Genomic DNA, 23,528 nt, shown 5'->3' with positions numbered 1-23,528 from the left:
GGGCCCTGGTGGGTCACATCTGGAATCAAAGGATGAGATCTAAAGATCATTGTTTATAGCCAGCCCGGACAGAAAAGTCTGCAAGACTAATTCTCCAATTAACCAACAAAAATGACAGACTTGAGACATGGCTCAAGTAGTTGAATACCTGCATGAATGAAAAAGCAGGTGAAAACATGAGGTCATATTCATATATATATATATATATATATATATATATATATATATATATATGTATTTTTTTTAAGTACAACAGAGGCCTGGGAAGGTGGCTCAGCAGTAGAGTGCTTGCCTTGCATGCATGAGGCCCTGGGTTCGATTCCTCAGCACTACATAAACAGAAAAGGCCAGGAGTAGCACTGTGGCTCAAGTGGTAGAGCATTAACCTTGAGCTGAAGAGCTCAGGGACAGTACCCAGGCCTAGAGTTCAAGCTCCACGACTGACCAAAAAAAAAAAAAAAAAAAAAAGTACAATAAAAACAAATATTGACATAATTTTCTGTTGATTCACATTTCAAGTTTTCTGATTTGAACATGTCAAACTATATGTCTAGCAAGGAAAAGCATATATTAAGAAAAATTTCAGATTAAAAGATGGGGATTATTCTTCCTTGGAATTGTGTTGTTAAAAGCCTTTGAATGATGTGTGTTTGTTTTTTGGTGCTGGTCCTGGGGCTTGAACTCTGGGCCTGGGTGCTGTCCTTGAGCTTTCATGGTCAAGGCTAACACTCCACCACTTCAGCCAAGCTCCACTCCCAGATTTTTTGGTGGTTAACTGGAGATAAAAGTGTCACAGGTTTTCCTACCTGGACTGGCTTTGAACCATGATCCTTAGATCTCAACTCCCCAAGTAGCTAGGATTAAAATCATGAGTCACTGGCTCCCAGTATGATGAGTGTTCTTGTAGTATTGGAAGCATGACTTCTAGAACTTTCCATGATGAACCCCAAGTTAGCTAGACTACTCTACTGAGACCTAGTCCTTTTTTTTTTCATCTTTAAATAGTTTTACAAGCAAGGTATGGTGACTCATGCCTGTAATCCTAGCTACTCAGGAGGCTGAGATCCAAGGATCATGATTCAAAGCCAGCCCAAGCAGAAAAGTCCATGAGACTCTTACCTCCAATTAACCACCAGAAAACCGGAAGTGGTGCTGTGGCTCAAGTGGTAGAGTGCTTGCCTTGAGCTAAAGAACTGAGGGAGAGTTCCCAGGCCTATAGTTCAAGCCCTACAAGGCCAAAAAAAAAAAAAAAAAGTTGTACACAGTGTTGCTAGTAACAACACTTTATAATTACAATGCATCTTGGTGATGTCACCCCTTGCAGCATTCTCACCTGTCCCTCTCAAGACATAGTCTTTTTTGGAACTTACTATTTATATAGTTTTTTGTTGTTATTGTTGTTTTGCTGGCCATGGGGCCTGAACTCTGGGCCTGGGGACTGTCCCTCAGCTCTTCACCTCAAGACTAGCACTCTACCACTTGAGCCACAGCGCCACTTCTGGCTTTTTCTGCTTATGTAGTGCTGAGGAATCGAACCCAGGGCCTCATGCATGCAAGGTAAGCACTCTACCACTGAGCCACCTTCCAAGCTCTATTTATCCAGTTTTTAAAACATACTTCTTTAAAGTTTCAAATGTTTTCACCTGTGACATTAAATACAAGCATGAAGCCAGGTGCTCATGCCTGTAGTCCTGGCTACTCAGGAGGCTGAGATCTGAGGATCACAGTTCAAAGCCAGCACAGACAGAAAAATCTGTGAGACTCTGATCTCCAATAAAGCACTAGAAAACTGAAGTGGTGCTGTTGCTCAAGAGGTAGAGTACTCACCTTGAGCTGAAGAGCGCAGGGACAGCGCCCAGGCCTAGAGTTCAAGCCCCATGACCGACAACAATAAATAAATAAATAAATTACAAGCATGAAAAAATAAAGTTTCATAAGCCAAATAATTAAAATTAGTATTTGTAAAGCCTCCATGAAAATAATGTATTCTTGCTTCATGAACTGATATTTTCTTTTTATGTGCTTCATGTAGATGAATGGACAGAGGTGGACAGAAAACGAGGTATGCTATCTCTAGACTGCATGTATTCAGTCTGCATCCACAAGTAGTTCACCTAGTCCATTATCAGTGGGGCTTAAAGTAGGACCAATCTAAGTATTTCTAAGTAGGAATACAGGCATGAGTTCTTCTTTGGCTGAGACATTAGGAAAACATGTGGATCTTTTACTTCAAAGAGATAACTCATTATATTAAGGTAAAACAAACTTTAATGACAGGGCCACATTGCATCTAAGGAAGCTTTCTGTCTTTCCAGTTCCAAGCCTGGCAGGGACGACTAAGGCAGTAGCTCCACTCCTAGGCAGGTTGTCCTATCTGGGACTCCTAAAACTGCCAAAGAACTGCTTCAACATCAGTGACCCTTATACACACACAAGCCCTTCACCTTAGCACAGACACACCTATTGAACAATGGAGAATACTGGAAGCATGTGGTTGCATGGCTGCCAGGATTGTGGGCAGAAAGCATGAGATCATGCATGCAGGATGGCCTAATCTTGATAAGTGTTCAGTTTACCTCTCACTACAAGTAGCAACAAACCTGAAAAGATTATTGACTTCCCAGGAAAAAAACACCTTCGCTTTTCTGTCTTTATATATCTCACATTCACCTTCCATCATTTGACACTTGGGTGTTGCTTGTGCCTATCATCAATTGTCCTCCATATTTTAAATGCTCTCATCACACCAGATATGCTGGAGAAGTGACATATATAACACCTAACAGCACATACATCAGAATGAAACAAACCCTATTTCAAATCTACCACCTGTGTGACCTTGGATTTAAAACTTTCTAAAAGTCCATTTTCTTCCTTGATAGAATGAAGGTAACCATTTCAACTTGGCATTTAAATAAGATAATGTGAAAGTTCTGAGTCCATAACCTGGAATATGGGCAAGATTTAAAACATGGTTGACTATCCAGTAGGATTTTCTAGCTTCCATGTCTTAACCTTGGCTCCAGATTGCATGTTACCATAAACAAGTGATTTTAAAGCAAAGGTAATTGGTAAAAATTGGATTGCTTTCATCATTATTTTATCAGATTAGCTCAAAGAGAAGCACAACTAAAGTGCTTGATACTTGTATTATATATTTCACAACCATCTGTTGACACTTCTCTTGAGCAATTTTTGGCCCATCCCAAAATTTCAGGTGGCAGAATTTCAGGTGTGAAGTATAACTCTTGCAAGGCATGCACTCTACCGCTGAGCTACCTTCCCAGCCCCTAAAGTATAACTCTTGAACTTTCATATACACAATTGAATCACTGAAGTTTAACTTAAGTTTAATGTAAGTCTGTTAATGTTGAGAGCCCAGCAGTAGCAACCTTTCTGAGCTATCTGTGAAAAATCCCTTCCCTCCTCAAGCTTAGCCTCTTCCTGATGAAATCTGGCTCAGGAAAAGGATGCAAAGCTCCTTTGAGTGCCAAAAACTAACCATAAGGCAGACTAATGATCTGACTAAGATCCTTAAACTAATCAGGTGTAAATGTGACATAGGCTACCTCTCTGAGACAAAGATATGTCATCTCCTTCCTCTGTGTGCCTATGGTGTTTACCTCAGTATCTGGTACACAGCAAACCTGTCTCAGCCAAGCACTAGGTGAACCAATGGTGAGAAGAAAACGCATTTACCTGAGTCTTCACACTGTCTGAACAATTAAATGTGAGGTAGGATCCCTAGGTTCTGTGGCCCAACTATAAAACTTGCATTTTCTCTTTGGTGATGTATGTATACATGTTCTGCCCCAAGAGGTTGACCCTGCCATCTTCTGCTCCCAGCAGGTGAGCCTCCTGTAGATCTGGTATGGGAGCCATGGTGATAGAAAGCTTCTTCACTTCCCAGGAGAAAGGCTTCATTTTGCTTTTTGCTTTGCTGTAGAGCTAACAATCACCTTGGGGTTTTCTTCCTTTTCAAACTAATTGATATGTGACTAAGCTATTTTCCTAACCTGGCAAGGGCTTAAAGACCCTAGAGGAATGACTTAGCTCTTGGTGTGTGGAAAACTCTTCCCATTCTCTCCTCTAAAGAAATGTGTGCCTTTCCAGTTGTACCTGTTTCTTTGCAGATTCTACATATTATATATAGGCTATGGTTTAAAAAGAAAAAAAGAAAGAATGATGAAAACAAAACCCAGTTTATTATAAGTCATTGCTTGTTTTGGTCAAAAATAAAGGCCAGGCTTGAGGCAAACCCAGAAGGGGTCTTGTGAGTCTGCATCGTCCTCATGGGGAAAGTGTTAGTATACTTAAGGATGAGTGTGGCGGATGGAAATTGTCAGATGTGAAGATGCCCATGTTGGCAATGGATCTAGTTCTTCCTCACTGAATCTCAAACAGAAGGGAACAAGATGGAGTCTAGAAGAAACTCCAAAGGTCAAGGACAAGTTCAACACTTCTGTAAGGGGTTACATTCAGTTCTTTGGGTTAGTAGGAGGAGGGTGTACCTTCTCCCTCAGTCTAAAGCAATACCTTTTAAAATTTAAGTACAATCAGTCCTCAGCTTTCCTATTCCCCATAAATATTTAAAGACTATCTATCTGGACATCAGTGGCTCATGACTATAATCCTGACAACTCAGAAGGCTAAAAACTGGAGGATCAGGGCTGGGAAGGTGGCTCAGTGGTAGAGCGCTTGCCTTGCATGCCTGAGGCCCTGGGTTTGATTCCTCAGCACCACATAAGCAGAAAATAAAAAAGCCAGAAATGGTGCTGTGGCTCAAGTGGTAGAGCGCTAGCCTTGAGCTGCTGAGGGACAGCGCCCAGGCCCAGAGTTCAGGCCCACTTCCGGACCAAAAAAAAACAAAAACAAAAACAAAAAACTGGAGGATCAGTTTAAAGCCAACACAGAAAATTCCAAGAGATTACATCTCAAAAATAACCATCACACCTTGACAGTGATTGGTTCCTCTTCCTCCCCTGCCATGCCACCCGCCCTTTTTGGCTTTACAAAGTGCTGCTCTCTGTTAATAAACAAGTTTTCTACCTGCAAAAAAATAAAAAATAAATAACCATCATAGTTGGGCATTAGTCACCCACATTTGTAATCCTAGTTAGTTAGAAGGCTGAGATCTGAAGATCCTGGTTCAAAGCTAGTGTGGGTAAGAAAATCCATAATACTCTTATCTCCAATTAAGCACCAGAAAACTGGAAGTGGAGCTGTTGTTCAAAATGGTAGAGTGCTAGACTTGAGCAAAAAAGCTCAGAAACAGTGCCCAGGCCCTGAGTTCAAGACCTACAACCAATAAATAAATAAATAACCATCACCAGGACTGGAATCCATGAGCTGGTGGCTCACATCCATAATTCTAGCTACTCAAGAGGCTGAGATCTGAAGACCAAAGTTCAAAGCAGTCCTGCACACACATGTTCTCAAGATACTTATCTCCAGTTAACCAGTAAAAGAGCTAGAATTGGACATATGGCTCAAGTGGTAGAGTGCCAGCCATGAGTGAAAAAGCTGAGAATTTGACCCCACTCTGGGTTCAGGCCCCAGTACCAGCACACACACACACACACACACACACACACACACACACACACACACACACACACACACACACACACACGCTGGACTGGAACATGCCCCAGTACCAGCACACACACACACACACACACACACACACACACACACACACACACACACACACACACACACACACACACACACACACACGCTGGACTGGAACATGGCTAAGTAGTAGAGTTTCAGTAAAGCAAGCAAGCATGGCTCAAGTGGTAGATTGCCAGCCATGAGTGAAAAAACTGAGAATTTGACCCCACTCTGGGTTCAGGCCCCAGTACCAACACACACACACACACACACACACACACACACACACACACACACACGCTGGACTGGAACATGGCTAAGTAGTAGAGTTTCAGTAAAGCAAGCAAGCCATGCAAGTGCAAGGCCCTGAGTTCAAATGCTGGTGCCACCAAGGCCCTGAGTTCAAATGCTGGTGCCACCAAGGCCCTGAGTTCAAATGCTGGTGCCACCAAGGCCCTGAGTTCAAATGCTGGTGCCACCAAGGCCCTGAGTTCAAATGCTGGTGCCACCAAGAAAAAAATAATAATAATAAGACTGTTCCTGAGCCTTCAGCACTTCAGTTGATTACTTACAGATAGTGCCTTCCTACTTCTATATTGCCTTCCCTCCCTAAAGATACATGGCCACAGCCATTCACCTGGTATGTCCTTTGTATTCAGCAATAGGAGGAGTTTAGGTCTTTTAGGAATAATCACTCAGGTTTAATAGCTAATTTTCTATATAAGTAAACTATTTTTCTTTCAAATTGTAATTAGTATATGTCACCTTTAAGCCAGAACATCTGGATTAATTAAGACTAATCTAACCAGGCACTGATGCCTCACACCTGTAATCCTAGCTACTCAGGAGGCTGGCATCTCAGGATTACAGTTCAAAGCTACTTTGAGCATACAAATCCGTGAAACTCTTATGTCTAATTTACCAGCAAAATGCCTCAAGTGAAGCTGTGTTTCAAGTGATAGAGTACCAACCTTGAGATAAACAGGAATGTGAAGCTCTGAGTTCAAGGCCTAGTACAAGTATACATACATATACAAGAATCATTAAAAGCCAAGCACACCTGTTCCTGTTTCTCATATCAGAGGGTTTTACTGGCCCTTTACTAGTGATAATTGAGTAGTACAAAATATCTAAATGAGGCTGGGAATGTGGCTTAGTGGTATAGTGCTTGTCTAGTATGCATGAAGCCCTGGGCAATTCCTCAGTATCACATAAACAGAAAAAAACAGAAGTGGCACTGTGGCTCAAGTGGTAGAGTGCAAACCTTGAGCAAAAGAAGCTCAGGGACAGTGCCCTAGTCTTGAGTTCAAATCCCAGGATTGGCAAAAAAATAAAATCTAAATGAAGACCTAAAATTATATGCATGTTGGTTTTTATACTACGAATTTAGTCACACCAGGTAGAAATTTTCATTAAACAGCAATATGAGACATATTGCTACACTGAAAATCAATTTTAGAAATTTAGACATCCTAAAATAGCTCTATCTGAAACATGTCTCATAGAAATATTAAAAATGTTTTAATCTCTAACCAGTACCTATAACTACTTTCAGAAAATGTTTCTCCAAAAAGTCAATTATCATTATTTGTCCCATTTTTATGAAATCTAATATTAAGTAAAAATGTATAGGCTTGCTTTTTAAAAAACAAGTGTGTGCTGTTTCTCAAAATTTAAGGACATGCCCTAATCTAAAATGCGTCTAGGAATCTTTTTTAAAAAATGAATAAGTGAATGAATGAGTCAAGGGAAATAATGTTTGTGAAAGTGGTCTGTAAATTCTGAAGCACAACCTTCTTAAGACATCATGGATATTTGCATGAAATGGTGTCACAAAGCACTACTAAACCCTGTTTCCTAATGGGACACTTCTGCTTTGTCACCAGGGAGCCAATTTCACCAGGCACATAGTGCCTCAACTCTTATCTACACCTGCTCCCCAATTCAAACCCAGAGAGCACTTCTGAACAAGGCTTCCTCCTTCTGCACCTTCCTCACTCAGCTAGATTCTCTCTTGTCCCTACAGTTCTGAATGACATCATTTCGACCATGTTCAATAGAAAGTTTATGGAGGAACTGTTCAAACCTCAAGAGCTCTACTCCAAGAAGGCCCTGAGGACTGTTTATGACCGCCTGGCTCATGCTTCCATTATGAGACTGAATCAGGCCAGCATGGATAAGGTGAGCAGACAGCTACTCAGTTGGTTTAGCTGCATTTCTTATAACCTTCTGGATGGTCCTAGACTAGGATCAGATAAAATGACCTAAGCAATGATGCCTTGCAAGAAATAAAAACTTGTAAATCTTGCCAGGTGCCAGTGGCTCACTCCTATAATCCTAGCTACTCAGGAGGCTGATTTGAGGATCATGGTTCAAAGCCAGCCTGGGCAGGAAACTCCATGAGACTCTTATCTCCAATAAACCACTAGAAAGTGGTGCTGTGGCTCAAGAGGTAGAGCACTCACCTTGAGCTGAAGAGCACAGGGACAGCACCCAAGCCCAGAGTTCAAGCCCCATGACCAGAAAAAAAAAAAAAAAAAAAAAACTTGTAAATCTTAGTGGTAGTTGAGTTTTTGAGTTGGGAAGAATGTTGGAAGTCATCTTGTCATCTTCATCAACCCCTCCATTATTGCTTTTATCATACCACCTGCCTAAAAAGAATCCTACTTTTCATGCCAGCATTTATGAGCCAGGGAGCATATGCCACCCAATACAAGCACGCAGTACCCAAAAAACTTCAATTTGAGGGGGAAGTGGAAAAGAGGGGAAAAAAGGGTAATTGGGAGAGAGTGGATATAATCCAAGCATAATATACACATATATGGAAATGTCATGAAGACTATTAATACATACAATGAATATGCATTCATAATTGTAATCTTTAAAAATCAAAAAATAAATATTTTGCCAGGTGCTGTTGGCTCATGCCTGTAATCCTAGCTACTCAGGAGGCTGAGATCTACCAGCCTAGGCAGAAAAGTTCCTATAAGACTCAGATATCCAATTAACCACTCAAAAATTGGAAGTGGTGCTGTGGCTCAAGTGATAGAGCGCTAGACTTGAGCTCAGAGATACCCAAGGACAGGGCTCAGGCCCTGAGTTCAAGCCCCACAATGACAAAAACAAATGACAACCAAAAAAAAAAAAAAACCTACTAGCTTATTTGCAACAAATAGCTCTGCAGTGAGGAAACCAGGCCTTTATTTTTATAAAGTAAATCTGAAATGCTCAGTCTTATAATATGAATATGCCTATTTCTTTGGGGAAACAAATTACCAGGGCAGTCTGATTGTGTGTGGGTGTATGCTCACACACACAACACATTGGGGTTTGGGCTCACTAAGGCCTGGGCACTGTCTCTAAGCTTCTTTTGCACAAGGCTAGCACTCTACCACTTCGGCCACAGTGCTGCTTCCAGCTTTTTCTGAGTAGTTTATTGGAGATAAAGAGTCTCACAGAAACCGGGCACCAGTGGCTCACGCCTGTAATCCTAGCTACTCGGGAGGCTGAGATCTGAGGATCACGGTTCAAAGCTAGCCCGGGCAGGAAAGTCCAAGATACTCTTTTTTTTTTGGGGGGGGGGTCCGGTTGTGGGGCCTGAACTCTGGGCCTGGGCGCTGTCCCTCAGCTCTTCAGCTTAAGGCTAGCACGCTACCACTTGAGCCATAGCACAACTTCCGGATTTTTTTTTCTGCTTATGTGGTGCTGACGAATCGAACCCAGGGCCTCATGCATGCAAGGCAAGCACTCTACCACTGAGCCACCTTCTCAGCCCCATCTGTGAGACTCTTATCTCCAATAAACAAATAGAAAACTGGAAGTGGCGCTGTGGCTCAAGTGGTAGAGCGCTTGCCTTGAGCTAAAGAATACAGGGACAGCGCTCAAGCCCAGAGTTCAAGCCCCACGACCGACCAAAAAAAAAAAGTCTCATAGACTTTCCTACCTGGCCAGCTTCCAACTGTGATCCTCAGATCCCAGCCTTCTGAATAGCTAGGATTATAGGCATGAGCCACCAGTTCCATGCTAGAGCAGTCTGGTTTTTAAATACTAAGTCCACACAAATGAAAGGATAGATGAAGCTGTTCAGAAAGATTTAGAATAATTTATGTAGATATTCTATCACCAGGAAAGGAGAACTAAAGCCCCACTTGTTACTCTCATTTGTTATGTCATTGTTTGACTTCCTTTCAAAGAGTGCAGCATGGGAAAGAGAAGGAAACAGCTTCACTCCTCTCCACCTATAACCTATCTAACCATGAGAAAAACACCAAAGATATTGTCACACTACCAAATATCTAATCCATATTCAAAACTGCCAAAGTCACCAAAATTAAGGCAAGTCAGAGAAAACCTCATAGACAAGAAGAGACCTGGAAAACACAAAGATTAAGTGTAATGTGATGTCCTTGATAGTATCCTAGAACACAAATAGGAGGGAACTAATGAAATTCTAATAAAGCATATACACTTTAGTTAACTTAGAAAATAATAATTATTGCACCATTTTGGTTTTTTTCTATACAGGTCATTTCATTCATATGTGTGTTTCATTTGTTTGTTTGTTTTGTTGGTCATGGGGCCTTGAACTCTGGGCCTGGGCACTGTCCCTGAGCTCTTCAGCTCAAGGCAAGCACTCTATCACTTGAGCCACAGTGCCACTTCCAGTTTTCTGGTGGTTAATTGGAAATAAAGAGTCTCACGGACTTTCCTGCCTGGGCTGGCTTTGAACCATGATCCTCAGACCTCAGCCTCCTGAGGATATGTTCAAACTTTTGATTTCTGATGCCCAGAAGGGCAAAGAGCTAGCATCAAGACCAGCTTCTGGCAGCATCAGGTACTAGACTGTCATGCCTATGTGGAAGGTCTTGGCTTTTTGGGCTTTTGAAGGCCCTGAGAAACCAAGAGGCCAGTAGGCCATTACTTTCCTAAATAGGCAAGGGAGTGTCTATTCCACCCTCATAGGACTTAGTGGCAATAAGCCTTTACTACCTTTAACATTAGGCCACCTCTTTCATAGGGCCATGTGGCAAGTTCAGGCTCAGCTTAACTTCAGCCTAAGCCAGATAACCTGAGGAAAGCAGAGGGAGTAATCCAACTGCCCCTGTCAGTAAGAATTGCCAAGAGTTGGGGATCACAGGTGTGAACTACCAATGCCCAGCATTAATAAATGTTATGTATAGTGACATAAAATATGTAATTTATATATATACACACATATGTAATTTTTTAATCACAAGGACTGATAATAATAACACATAATAGATGTGAAAAATCAACAGTTACTCATTTCTGGCACCTAGAAGCCTCAAGGAGCCCCGACTACCTTTAACTGGGCTTGCTTACCTCCTGCCTTTTTCCTTTGGAAAGCTGATGATCTCCTTGACTCCATTTCCTCACCTAATATCAAGGTGGCCCCTTTCTCAGCCTGCCCAGAAAGCTAGAAGGCATTTCCTACTCCACATCATGACTGGCCGCAGACCTGTCATGGAGCCAAGAGTATCAAAGAGAAGGACTAAGAAATCACATGTGCCAGGCTAGGAAGGTGGCTCAGTGGTAGAGCGCTTGCCTTGAATGCTCCAGGCCCTGGGTTCGATTCCTCAGCACCATATAAACAGAAAAAAAAAGCCGGAAGTGGCACTGTGGCTCAAGTGGTAGAGTGCTAGCCTTGAGCTGAAGAGCTGAGGGACAGTGCCCAGGCCCAGAGTTCAGGCCCCACGACCAGACCCCCCCTCCCAAAAAAAAAAAGAAATTACATGTGCCAACCAACCAATATGTCAAAATCAAGCCCAACTGGCAGAAAGCCAGAGGTACTGACAATAGGGTGTGAAGAAGATTAAAGGCCAATCATTTTGTTCCTTTTCGCTAGAGATTGAATCTAGAGACTCACATACAGTAGGCAAGCGGTCTACCATGCAGGTATACTCCATCCCAAAGGTCTGGATCACTGGTTATGATAGCAACAAGAAAACAAAGCACATGTTGCCCACTGTCTACTGGCCACAGTGCCAAGATAGAAGTGCAATCAGTACATCATACTGTGCTGAGACTGCTCACAGTATTTCCTCCAAGAACCATAAGCCATCATAGAAAAGAACAGCACAGCTGGTTAGTGGAGTCACCAATCCTGTGCCAGTCTGCACAGCAAAGAAAATTAATAGACAGCTCATGTGCATGCTTTGTGTTTAAATAAAACTTAGGATGGCATCTAAAAACTGGAGATAGTAAGTCAGGCATGGTGGTATGTGCCTATAATCCTAGTAAGAAGATCTCAGCTACATAGTGAAACCCTGTCTCAAATCAGTCATTGGGAGGATAAGGTGAAAACCATACCTAGTTCTGGTAGATAGCACATGTTCAGTAAATATCTATTATCACCTTTGCTCACTTCTCTCTCTGCTTTAAAGTTTTAATTTACATAGATAAAAAACATAGAATTTGGAATTAAAAATCCTGTGTTCAAGTCTTAGCTCTACGACCTATTAGCTGTAAGAGCCAATTTACTGAGCAATTATGAATTTCCATTTCTTCATATCTGCATTTTTATCACTTAATCCTAGCTTATTGTCTAAATCTGTATGTGTATGCCAATTCTAGGTTTTAAACTCAGGGTCTGGGCACTGTCCCTTAGCTTTTTTGCTTATGGCTAGCATTCTACCATTTGAGCCACAGCTCTACTTATGACTTTTTGCTGGTTAATTAGAGATAAAAGAGTCTCACATACTTTCCTGCCCAGGCTGGCTTCAAACTTCAATCCTCAGATTTCAGCCTCCTGAATAGCAAGGATTACAGGCATGAGCTACTGGTGCCTGGCTCTAGTTTAGTGTCTTTTTTTTTTTAAATTGTGAAAATACTGTACAAAGGGGTTACAATTACATAAGCAAGGTAACGAGAACATTTCTTATCAAGCATCGTTGCCTCCTCCTTTGTTTTTCCCCTACCATCCCTTCCCTCCCATCTCCACAACTACACCCCCCCCCCCAGTTTAGTGTTTTATACACATGTTTAATCATGATGATGAAGAGGCCCAGGTCTCCATCTCAGAATTACTTGCCTATCTCTCTCTCACACACACTCACACACCAGGTATACTGAGGTTGAGCTCAAGGCCAGCATGTTTCCTAGCTAGATGGCTCTTCCAGCCCATGTATATATCCTACTATGTAAGTGAAACTACTTAGCTGCATATTGGAGAAATGGGATCATATTGAAGGTTCTAGCAAGTGCTTTGGTACCTACCATTGAGTTCAAATCTTACTTTGCCAGTTACCAGTTATGTGAATTAGGTAAGTTTTCTCATTTTATTTTGCCAGTCCTGGGGCTTGAACTCAGGGCCTGGGCACTGTCCCTGAGATTCTTTTTTTTTTTTTTGGGTCTGCTCGTGGGGCCTGAACTCTGGGCCTGGGCGCTATCCCTAAGCTCTTCAGCTCAAGGCTAGCGCTCTACCACTTGAGCCACAGTGCCACTTCCGGCTTTTTTTTTTTCTGCTTATGTGGTGCTGAGGAATAGAACCCAGGGCCTCAGGCATGCAAGGCAAGCGTTCTACCACTGAGCTACCTTTCCAGCCCTTCCTCATTTTTTAAATGAGTAATATCTAACTTAAAGTTCTTAGGAAAATTAAATGGGATCCAAGTAGGTAACTGCATAAATGTGCTTTGCACAAAGAGTAGTACTTTATATTTCAATCCTGCCCCATCCATGCCCTGCTTCTCCTGTCCTCCTTCCCCAGACTTCCTTGCCTCCTCTCAGGCACTGGACCCAACATACTTTTTGAACTTCCTTCATCCTCATTCCCCAAATCTAGTTGGCACTCAGCAGGTACTGAAAGCTTACTTTCTAAAAACCCATGGTCCTCCCTTCCCTACTTTCCATTCCCAACACTGCTCTTCTAGACATTAATTCTGGACCTCTAATATTTCTTTCTTTCTTTCTTTGGGGGGGGGGGTCCGGTCGTGGGGCCTGAACTCTGGGCTTGGGCACTGTCCCTCAGCTCTTCAGCTCAAGGCTAATGCTCTACCACTTGAGCCACAGCGCCACTTCGGCTTTTTTCTTTTTGCTTATGTGGTGCTGGAGAACCGAACCCAGGGCCTCATGCATGCAAGGCAAGCGCTCTAGCACTGAGCCACCTTCCCAGCCCCTAATATTTCTTTTGTTTGTATAATTACTAGATATTGATTCATACCAACTAGAAACTAGTACTAGAGACTCCCCCTAATGCCAGTCTCTTTTCTCCATTCTTTTTTTTTTTGTCGTGGGGCTTGAACTCTGGGCTTGGGCGCAATCCTTGTGCTCTTCAGCTCAAGGCGAGTGCTCTACCACTTGAGCCACAGCACCACTTTCGGTTTTTCTAGCAGTTTATTGGAGATAAGAGTCTCACGAACTTTCCTGTCTGGGCTGGCGATCCTCAGATCTCAGCCTCCTGAGTAGCTAGGATTACAGGCATGAGCCACCGGTGCCGGCTTCTTTTCTCCATTCTTTTTTTTTTTTTTTTTGTCGGCCGTGGGGCTTGAACTCTGGGCCTGGGTGCTGTCCCTCAGCTCTTCAGCTCAAGGCGAGCGCTCTACCACTTGAGCTACAGTGCCACTTCCGGTTTTCTGGTGGTTTACTGGAGATAGGAGTCTCACGGTCTCTCCTGCCCGGGCTGGCTTTGAACCGCGATCCTCAGATCTCAGCCTCCTGAGTAGCTAGGATTACAGGCGTGAGCCACCAGCGCCCGGCTTCTTTTCTCCATTCTTATCACCAGATAACTAATCTCATTTAATCACCAGTATTTATCATCTTAACTTAGAAATATCAGTATCCCCCTAATTACTACCTGTCTTTTTTTTTTTTCTTTTCGTGTGTGTGTGTGTGTGTGTGTGTGTGTGTGTGTGTGTGCGCGCACGTGCACGCGCCAGTCCCAGGGCCTGAAGTCAGGAACTGGGCGCTGTCCCTGGGCTTTTTTTTTTTCCCTCAAAGTTAGCTCTCTGCTACTTGAGCCACAACTCCACTTCTGGCTTTTTTTGGTAGTTAATTGGAGATCAGAGTCACAGATCTTCCTGCCTGGGCTGGCTTTGAACCTCAATCTTCAGACTCAGATTCTTGAAGAGGTAGGTTTACAGGTGGGAGCCACCGGTGCCTGGCCTGTGCCTGTCTTTCAAAAATATTTAACACTCTAGGGCTGGGAAGGTGGCTCAGTGGTAGAGTACTTGCCTTACATACATGAGGCCCTGGGTTCGATTCCTCAGCACCACATACACAGAAAAAAGCCAGAGTAGCACTATGGCTCAAGTGGTAGAGCGTTAGCCTTGAGCTGAAGAGCTGAGGGACAGCACCCAGGCCCAGAGTTCAGGCCCCACGACTAACCAAAAAAAAAAAATTTAACATTCTAGTTTTTCCTTACCCAATTCTTTTTTTTTTTTTTTTTTGGGGGGGGGGGTCCGGTCGTGGGGCCTGAACTCTAGGCCTGGGCGCTGTCCCTCAGCTCTTCAGCTCAAGGCTAACGCTCTACCACTTGAGCCACAGCGCCACTTCCGGCTTTTTTCTTTTTGCTTATGTGGTGCTGAGGAATCGAACCCAGGGCCTCAGGCATGCAAGGCAAGCACTCTACCACTGAGCCACCTTCCCAGCCCTTCTTTTTTTTTTTTTTTTGTCTGAGATCATCAGGACTCGAATTCAGTAGTTGAAACTTTTCAATCATTGGCTAGTGCACTACCAACTGAACCAAGACTCTGACACCTTACTTACCCAATTCTGTCTCCCTGAGTTTTCAACATACACTGTCCTCAAGCCATTTGTCTAGATCTCAAAGCCTCCTGATTAGGATTACAGGCATGAGCCACTGACATCCAACTGAGCATTGTCATCTTAACAATATTAACTCTTCCAATCCATGAATATGTTTTTTCACATAATTTGTTTTGTTTGTTCTTTTTTCTGTCTTTTGAAGAGGGGCATGGAAATAGAGTGAACAGATGCAATCACATAGGCATCGCTGCCTCCTGATCATCACCCACTCCTTTCCCCTCAGCCAGTAAACCCTGTGATTTCTGCAGGTCTACATCAGGACTACTTCTGCCATAAAGCCTGTCTCAACTACCTTATTCTCCCCTCTGAACCTTTGTATCACATATGGAGCTTGTTGCTATCTTAGTGTTCTTCATCATGTGAAACGTGTTCTGAGTTGTACAACTTTCTATTTGCCCCTTTAACACATATCATTTGTATTACTCCTCTCAGCAGCCCCGCAATGTTGATTTAGGGAGTGCTTTTTATAGATGAGAAAACTCAGACTCAGAGAGGTTAAAAAACTTGGCCAGGACTAGGAATGTAGCTCAGAGATAGAATGCCTACCTAACACACACACAAGAGAGGGAAGGAATGGGAGAGAAAGGAGGGAGAAAGGAAGGAGGGACAAACTTAGCCAGGGCCATACAGAAAGTAAACAGCAATGGAGTCCTTGAGTTCAGGTGTTCCACCTCCAAATCCAGTGCCCATAGTACCACTGCTACCAGTGTTGTATATGGTTTCAGCAGTACACGATGTGAGATGACCAGAAATCCTGGGTTTCTCCTGTTCTGCCTTTTTTACAAACAGCATGCCCTTTCTCTCAGATGTGGTCACTTGAGCTGTGTGGTGTATCCAGAGGTGATTATCAGTAAATGCTTGGCTGAGTTGTTGCTGACAGTTCTGATATCTGCTTTTAAATCCCACTTACTTTGTTTGTGTGTGGTTGACAGCTCTACGACCTGATGACCATGGCTTTCAAATACCAAGTATTGCTGTGTCCCCGTCCCAAGGATGTGCTACTGGTCACTTTCAATCATTTAGATGCCATCAAGGGATTCATCCAAGACTCCCCAACCATCCTGCATCAAGTGGATGAGACTTTACGGCAGCTTACAGAAGTAAGACTATCACCAATTTATTGCCTCTCAGCCCCAACATTTATTTCCACTGCACTGTAAGAGCAGGTACGTTCTAGGAGGGAGAACAGAGTGAGCAGTGACAAAGGCTGTCACTCTCCCAAAAAATTCTAAAAGCCAACAATAGGCATTCTCAGGCCTCCAGCTGCCACCTTCGTAACTAGAATGAAGAGATATAAAGCATCTCCTTTTTCTCCTGACTTTTCTGAAAGGGAACTAGTGGTGGGTATCTGCTAAATCTTGAGAAACAGCTTCTCTAGGTCTGTGGAGAATGGAAATTTCAAAGTGCATCCCCACACACTACAGCACAGCATGGTCTGACCAATGGGGAGGGTGCCTACTGGCAATCCCACTTCTGCTCCTCCTTTCTGGTCTGGCTCCCACCCCTGAGCATCCTGACCCTGACTGTTCATACAGTTGTGTTTCTCTCTGGCTTGCCTTTGGCAGACATATGGGACTCTCTCCGCTGGAGAGTTCCAGCTGATCCGACAGACACTCCTCATCTTCTTCCAAGATTTGCATATTCGGGTAAGTAAGAGGGCAACCAAGCCCCCTCTGCCACCGGCAGCTGCTGACCTGGGGACATATGGATCATCAGGGCAGATAGGGGCTGAGATTTTGCCTAGCTGGTAATGTGTGACATGGTTTGAATCCATGATGATAAGCACTCACATAATACATCTCAGCAATTTTTAAACCACAGGAAACAATGATAGTACCGATCTCTCCCAGTTACATTATGAGTTTCTTTGAAATACGGTTATGTCTCTTGCTTCTGCCAAAGAAATGTGCTCTTATGCACCAGGCTAATCTCAATCCCAAACCTTTTCTTTACTTCCCCAGCATCAGACACTGTCCAGAGGCTGCCTTCCCACCCATAAACCTCTCACCTTCCCTGAACTTTCATGCTTCATACATCTGCCTTCACTTCCTTTCCCCTTGTCTATCTCCAAGCCTTCCTCCTCCTGCTTCCACCTATCCTCTGTTCTTGAGGAATCTCTTTCCTCCCTGCTTTGGCTACCAACTTCTATGCCTATGACATCTGACTCTAACTTCTACTCTACTCTTGCTTCCCTCCCCCACCCCCACAGCTCCACCCAGCAAGACACCCACCAGGGCCTCTACCTCCTTGGCTGTGACTATTCTAATCTCCACAATTCAAGTGCTGCCTGACTTTCTTGTTTCTTCTGAGGCCACTGCCTTCCCCCCACTCACTTGGCTCAGAACTAGTGTCATTTTTTTATTCCTCTTCTCTGATCTTCATCCAGTTGCTTCTAAGGCATATAAAGCCTCCTTCCATAGCCACACCCTCTGTTCCATTCCTGCTGCCTCCAGCCTCCCTCTTTTGTCTTTACTTTTTTCCTTTTTTTTTTTTGAGCCATAGCACCACTTTGGTTTTCTGGTGTTTTACTGGAGATAAGAGTCTCACAGACTTTCCTGCCCAGGTTGGCTGTGAACCTGGATCCTCAGATCTCAGCCTCCTGAGTAGCTAGGATTACAGGCATGAGCCACCAGCACCCAGCAAAAGTTTGTAATTGGGGCTGGGGGGGGGGGTTATTATTGTTTTTGCCAGTTCTGGAGCTTGAACTCAGGGCCTGGGCACTGTCCCCGAGCTTCATTTGCTCAAAGTGGCACTTTACCACTTGAGCCACAGCACTCAAGTAGTAGAGTGGCTTTTTCTTTTTCTTCTAGCTTTTTCTGTTTATGTGGTAGTGAGGAATTGAACCCAGGGCTTCATGCATGCTAGGCAAGCTCTCTACCACTAAGCCACATTCCCCCTTCTTTTTCTTTTCTTTTTTTTTTTTCTTGTGGTACCTAAGTTTGAACTTGGGGGCTTCATATTTACTTGGCTTGCTTGCTTTGCTAGGATTCTATTACTTAAGCCATGACTCAAGCCTGGATTTTTGCTAGTTATTTTGGAGAGTGAGTCTCATACTTTTTTGTCTGCATTGACTTTGAACCATGATCCTCCAGATCTCAGCCTCCAGAGAAGCTAGGGTTATAGGTATGAGCCACCAGCACCTGGCTTGCTTATTTGTTTGTTTGCTAGGGCTGAGGCTATGCAAAGCCCTCCATCATGGGCAACAGCCCCAGCCTGGGTTCACATATTTCTTGCCCACTATACCCCCAAATTACCTTATTTCTCCTGCCATGACTAGACAATTCTGTACCTCTTTAAAAGCACATTTCAGAGCTTCTAAATTCAGGCCTGTCTCTCTTGAACAGAACTCTGGTCCTATCGAATTTAGCAAACTCATATGGGAAAGATGGTAGGATTTTACAAAATAACCAAGGCTCTACAGTTAGACACTCATTGTGTTTAAATCCAAACATATGGTTGTGACTTTGGGCAGATTACTTTTCTTGAGCCTTAGTTTCTTGCCTAAAAAAATGGATATTACAATATCTAATTTACTTTGCTGGTGAGATTAAATGGAGTAGCATATACAACGTTCATGCATATGGTATAGAGTGCTTTGGGAAAGACATGAAAGAAACTGATCATAGTAGTTACAGAGAGGCTTTGTCATTATACCCCCTTGTGAACCTGTGCATTTGTAACACAGTCAACTTAAAGAAGACAAAGAAGAAAAGTGTATAGTGCCTGATTTTATTTCCTTTCCACAGACTCAGGAACACAAATTGATTTCAATTCTAATGTCAATTTTTTTTTTTTGGTTGGTCATGAGGCTTGAACTCTGGGCATTAGCACTGTCCCTGCACTCTTCAGCTCAAGGTGAGCACTCTACCGCTTGAGCCACAGCATCACTTCTTTCCTGCCCATGCTGGCTTTGAACCACTATCCTCAGATCTCAGCCTCCTGAGTAGCTAGGATTTACAGGCATGAGCCACCGGCTCAATTTTATTTTTTTGTTTTTTTTGTTTTTAGTTTTTCCACTTGAGCCACAGTGTCATGTCCAGCTTTTTTTTTTTTTCTGCTTATATGGTGCTGAGGAATTGAACCCAGGGCCTCATGCATGCAAGGCAAGCGCTCTACCACTGAGCCACCTTCCCAGCCCTCAATTTTATTTTTAATGCTCATAAATTTGGCTGTATTCACTATGGATGGAACAATGACATCAATATAAATTAAGATCTCGAATCATCATGGATTAAATTTTTCAAAAGTACAAATAATATTGTTTCACAATAAATTTAAAAATCACTGGTAAGCCAGGCATCAGTGGCTCATGCCTATAATCCTAGCTACTCAGGAGGTTGAGATCTGAGGATCACTGTTCAAAGTCAGCCCGGGCAGGAAAGTCCATGAGACTTCTTTTTGGATGGGGGGTTCGGTCGTGGGGCCTGAACTCTGGGCTTGGGCGCTGCCCCTCAGCTCTTCAGCTCAAGGCTAGCACTCTACCACTTGAGCCACAGCGCCACTTCCGGCTTTTTTCTTTTTGCTTATGTGGTGCTGAGGAATCGAACCCAGGGCCTCATGCATGCAAGGCAAGCACTCTACCACTGAGCCACCTTCCCAGCCCCCCATGAGACTCTTATCTCCAATAAACTACTAAAAAACCGGAAGTGGCGCTATGGCTCAATTGGTAAAGCGCTCGCCTTGAGCTGAAGAGCTGAGGGATAGTGCCCAAGCCCAGAGTTCAAGCCCCATGACCGGCCAAAAAAAAAAAAAAAAAAAAATCATTGTTAAAATACTGAAAATTCCACAAAGTAGTGGGCAAGTTTTATGGATTACAGTAATACAAAGAACCGTATTGATTTCTCATACTGATAAAATTAAATGTATTATTATGAACACTGGCCTAATAACAATTCTATATCAAAATCATTAAAATGTTTGAAGCCACAAGATGCATTTAGCTTTGATTTCTAAGTGAGCAGGCAATGAAACATCCAAATGTTTATCAAGAGAAATAGAAGTCACATGTCCAGACAATAACCTGTCAATGATCTTTAACATCTGGGAAGGTTCCTCTGTTTTGCCTTTAATGGTTTTTCTACTTAACTGCAATTTGTGATTGCCTATACATATTTTCTGTTTTCAAAATAGTATTGTTTTTAGAGTTGTTAGCAAAGCCAAGTCAAGAAAACACAGTTCTATTCTAATAACTCCATTATTTAACCAGAGCACATACAAAACTGATAGTCCAAATATCAAAGCTCTCTGTAATAGTTCCAAAGAATGTGAAATCTCCTTAGGATGGCCACGGTTTTGACTTGTATACTTGGATTTGGTGACTGTACTAAGACCAATTCCATTTAAAAAACCTCAACAGTTACAACTATGAGCAAAGTCCTAAGAGTTGCCTCCTAAAATCAAGGCTCCTCTGGTCACTCATCCTCTCCCATTCCTATTCATTCCTATTCATGCACCCCACCCCTCCAGCATTAACTTTCCTCCTATTCTTTCCATTGTCTCCATTGAGAAAACATCTTCACAGAATGTTCCCCATACCTTTCACACCATTAGCTACTCTACTTGAAACTATTTCATCCCTGGAAATTTTAAGTCTAGCAAATAGTTTGTGACTGCCAACTATTTGTCATTCGGTTTTGAGTGTTTGAAATGCATAAATGAATGAGAACAAGTTGCTCCTTTGAGAAGGTTCTATGCTAGAAGGAAGACCCAGAAAGAAAAGTATGAACATGTTCTTGCACTGCTAACTTTAGACAAATGGTAATATTCAGTAAAATTATAAAGGACAACTAAGATGGGTTGTTACATTAAACAGCACTACCTACCATAGCTCTCTGTAGTGATAGAAATGTTCTGGGCCTGGGCTGTCTAGTACAATAAACATTTGTTACACATGACTTTTTTTGGCTGGGCTTTTTTGCTTATAGCTAGCACTCTACTACTTTAATCACACCCTTAGTTCTGGCTTTTTGCTGATTAATTAGAGATAAGAGTCTGTCAGGTCTGTCTACCTATATTGGCTACAAACCATGATCCTCAGATCTCAGCCTCCTGAGTAGCTAAGATTATAGACATGAGCCTCCCACACCTAACTACACATGGTGATTGAGTACTTAGAATATATGGCCAAGAAATTAAGTTTTAAATATTTATTAATCTGTACTTTGGACAGCACATCTTCAAATGATAGAATCAAGGACAGCCCTTCAGGAAAGTTCATCTAAATTGAAGGTACAGCAAGGTCAGGCTCCATAGATAAGTCAAAGAAAAAAAACCCACATGAATAGAGCATAGTGCCCACACCAGAAATGATACTCAGCAAGGAGGGGTAGCAATGCTCAACAAGAAATATACTCATGGGGCTGGGAAGGTAGCTCAGTGGTAGAGTGCTTGCCTTGCATGCATAAGACCCTGGGTTCGACTCCTCAGCACCACATAAGCAGAAAAAGCCAGAAGTGGTGCTGTGGCTCAAGTGGCAGAGCACTCGCCTTGGACTGAAGAGCTGAGGGCCCCACAACACACACACATACACACACACACACACACACACACACACACACACACACACACACACACACACACACACACACACACACACAATATATACTCAGGGCTGGGAAGGTGGCTCAGTGGTAGAGCGCTTGCCTTGCATGCTCGAGGCCCTGGGTTCGATTCCTCAGCACCACATAAGCAAAAAGAAAAAAAAAAGCCGGAAGTGGTGCTGTGGCTCAAGTGGTAAAGCGCTAGCCTTGAGCTGAAGAGCTGAGGGACAGCGCCCAGGCCCAGAGTTCAGGCCCCATGACCAGACCCAAAAAAAAAAAAAAAAAAAAGATATGTACTCATTCCCTTACTCATGTAACTGTAACCCCTTTGTATAGCATCTTTACAATAAAAATTTTTTAAAAATAAATGATACTCAGAATAAAGGTAATGTAAAACATCTGTATAACATGGGAACTAACCAATAAGAACAGAGATCAATCGAAAATAAACTGGTACCTACTTGATGGCTTAGCTTTCAGCCCTAGAAAGGAGTTTATTCTTTTTTTTTTTGGGTCCAGTCGTGGGCCTGAACTCTGGGCCTGGGCACTGTCCCTCAGCTCTTCAGCTCAAGGCTAGCACTCTACCATTTGAGCCACAGCGCCACTTCCGGCTTTTTTCTTTTTGCTTATGTGGTGCTGAGGAATCGAACCCAGGGCCTCATGCATGCAAGGCAAGCACTCTACCACTGAGCCACCTTCCCAGCCCAGGAGTTTATTCTTTAAGAGCAAAAAGATACTATATGTTTTAAGGTGAATGGTAACAGACCCCGATTTACATTTTGGACATGAACTATATCGGGCAAGAGTAGAAGGAGGATAGCAATCAGAAAACTGTTAAAGAATCTAGGTCAAAAGCCAGAGAGCTTGGCTTTAGGGCTGGTAGTGGAGTTAGAGGGAAGTACTCACATTCAGGATATTCCCCATGCGGGGCAATACCAAAAGACCTAGTAGGAAATTGAATATGGAGAATAAAAGAATGAAGAAGTAAAAGCAACTACTTTTTTTTTTATCTCAGCAACTAGTAATACCATTTATTGAGTTCAGGAAGGACTGATAGGACATATACTTAAGATACAAAAGTTAACGGATCTATTTAACTTGATTTAGTTGTAAGCCATCCAAATGACAGTGTCAAATAGATAGCTAAATAGGCAGATGTAGAACTCAGAGGTTCAGTGGGAATCATCAGCATAGAACAGAGTTCTGCTGACCTTTGGAGGAAGCTGGTTATTCTCCCTGACTTGTATACGAGGACCTAGAGAGGGACTGGACCATAGGCAGGCTGTGAGAAGCAGGGTCAGCATTCTACAGCTTCCCCTCATTTCAGGCCAGTCTTTCATACCCTCAAAACCTTTGCCCTCCTCCTGCAAGGTAAACCATCAACCATGACACTGTCCAAAGCTATGTCCCATGTCATGTTCATCACATACCAGGGTTTATAGAGTATCTAAATCCCTGACCACCCTCTCCATTGCCACCAGTATTCTGCCATCACCCTGAGAAATATGACTGCTGGTAGAGATGGTTCATCTAGCATGGCAGCCCCAGTTGCAGCAACCATCATTTTCTCTCTATATAGAAACTCATTAG

General features: G+C 42.9%; 1 protein-coding gene across 2 annotated transcripts in view; it reads left to right on the top strand.

Annotated features, from left to right (window-relative positions):
* Positions 1–23,528, top strand: part of Oscp1 (organic solute carrier partner 1) — a 40,825-nt gene that overhangs the window by 5,537 nt on the left and 11,760 nt on the right. The window contains exons 2-5 of one of the 2 annotated variants that reach the window (XM_070008921.1): positions 2,033–2,062; positions 7,643–7,797; positions 16,332–16,499; positions 16,965–17,045. In XM_070008921.1, the coding sequence (XP_069865022.1) occupies positions 2,033–2,062; positions 7,643–7,797; positions 16,332–16,499; positions 16,965–17,045 (434 nt within the window). The remainder of the gene's footprint in view (positions 1–2,032; positions 2,063–7,642; positions 7,798–16,331; positions 16,500–16,964; positions 17,046–23,528) is intronic. The other variant, XM_070008922.1, reaches the window with a different exon arrangement.

Source organism: Dipodomys merriami, unplaced genomic scaffold (assembly GCF_024711535.1).
Source record: "Dipodomys merriami isolate MVZ:Mamm:240054 unplaced genomic scaffold, mDipMer1.0.p SCAF_71, whole genome shotgun sequence".
NCBI lineage: Eukaryota > Metazoa > Chordata > Mammalia > Rodentia > Heteromyidae > Dipodomys > Dipodomys merriami.
Note: the sequence above shows the minus strand (reverse complement) of the source record. Positions and strands in the feature narration are given on the sequence as shown.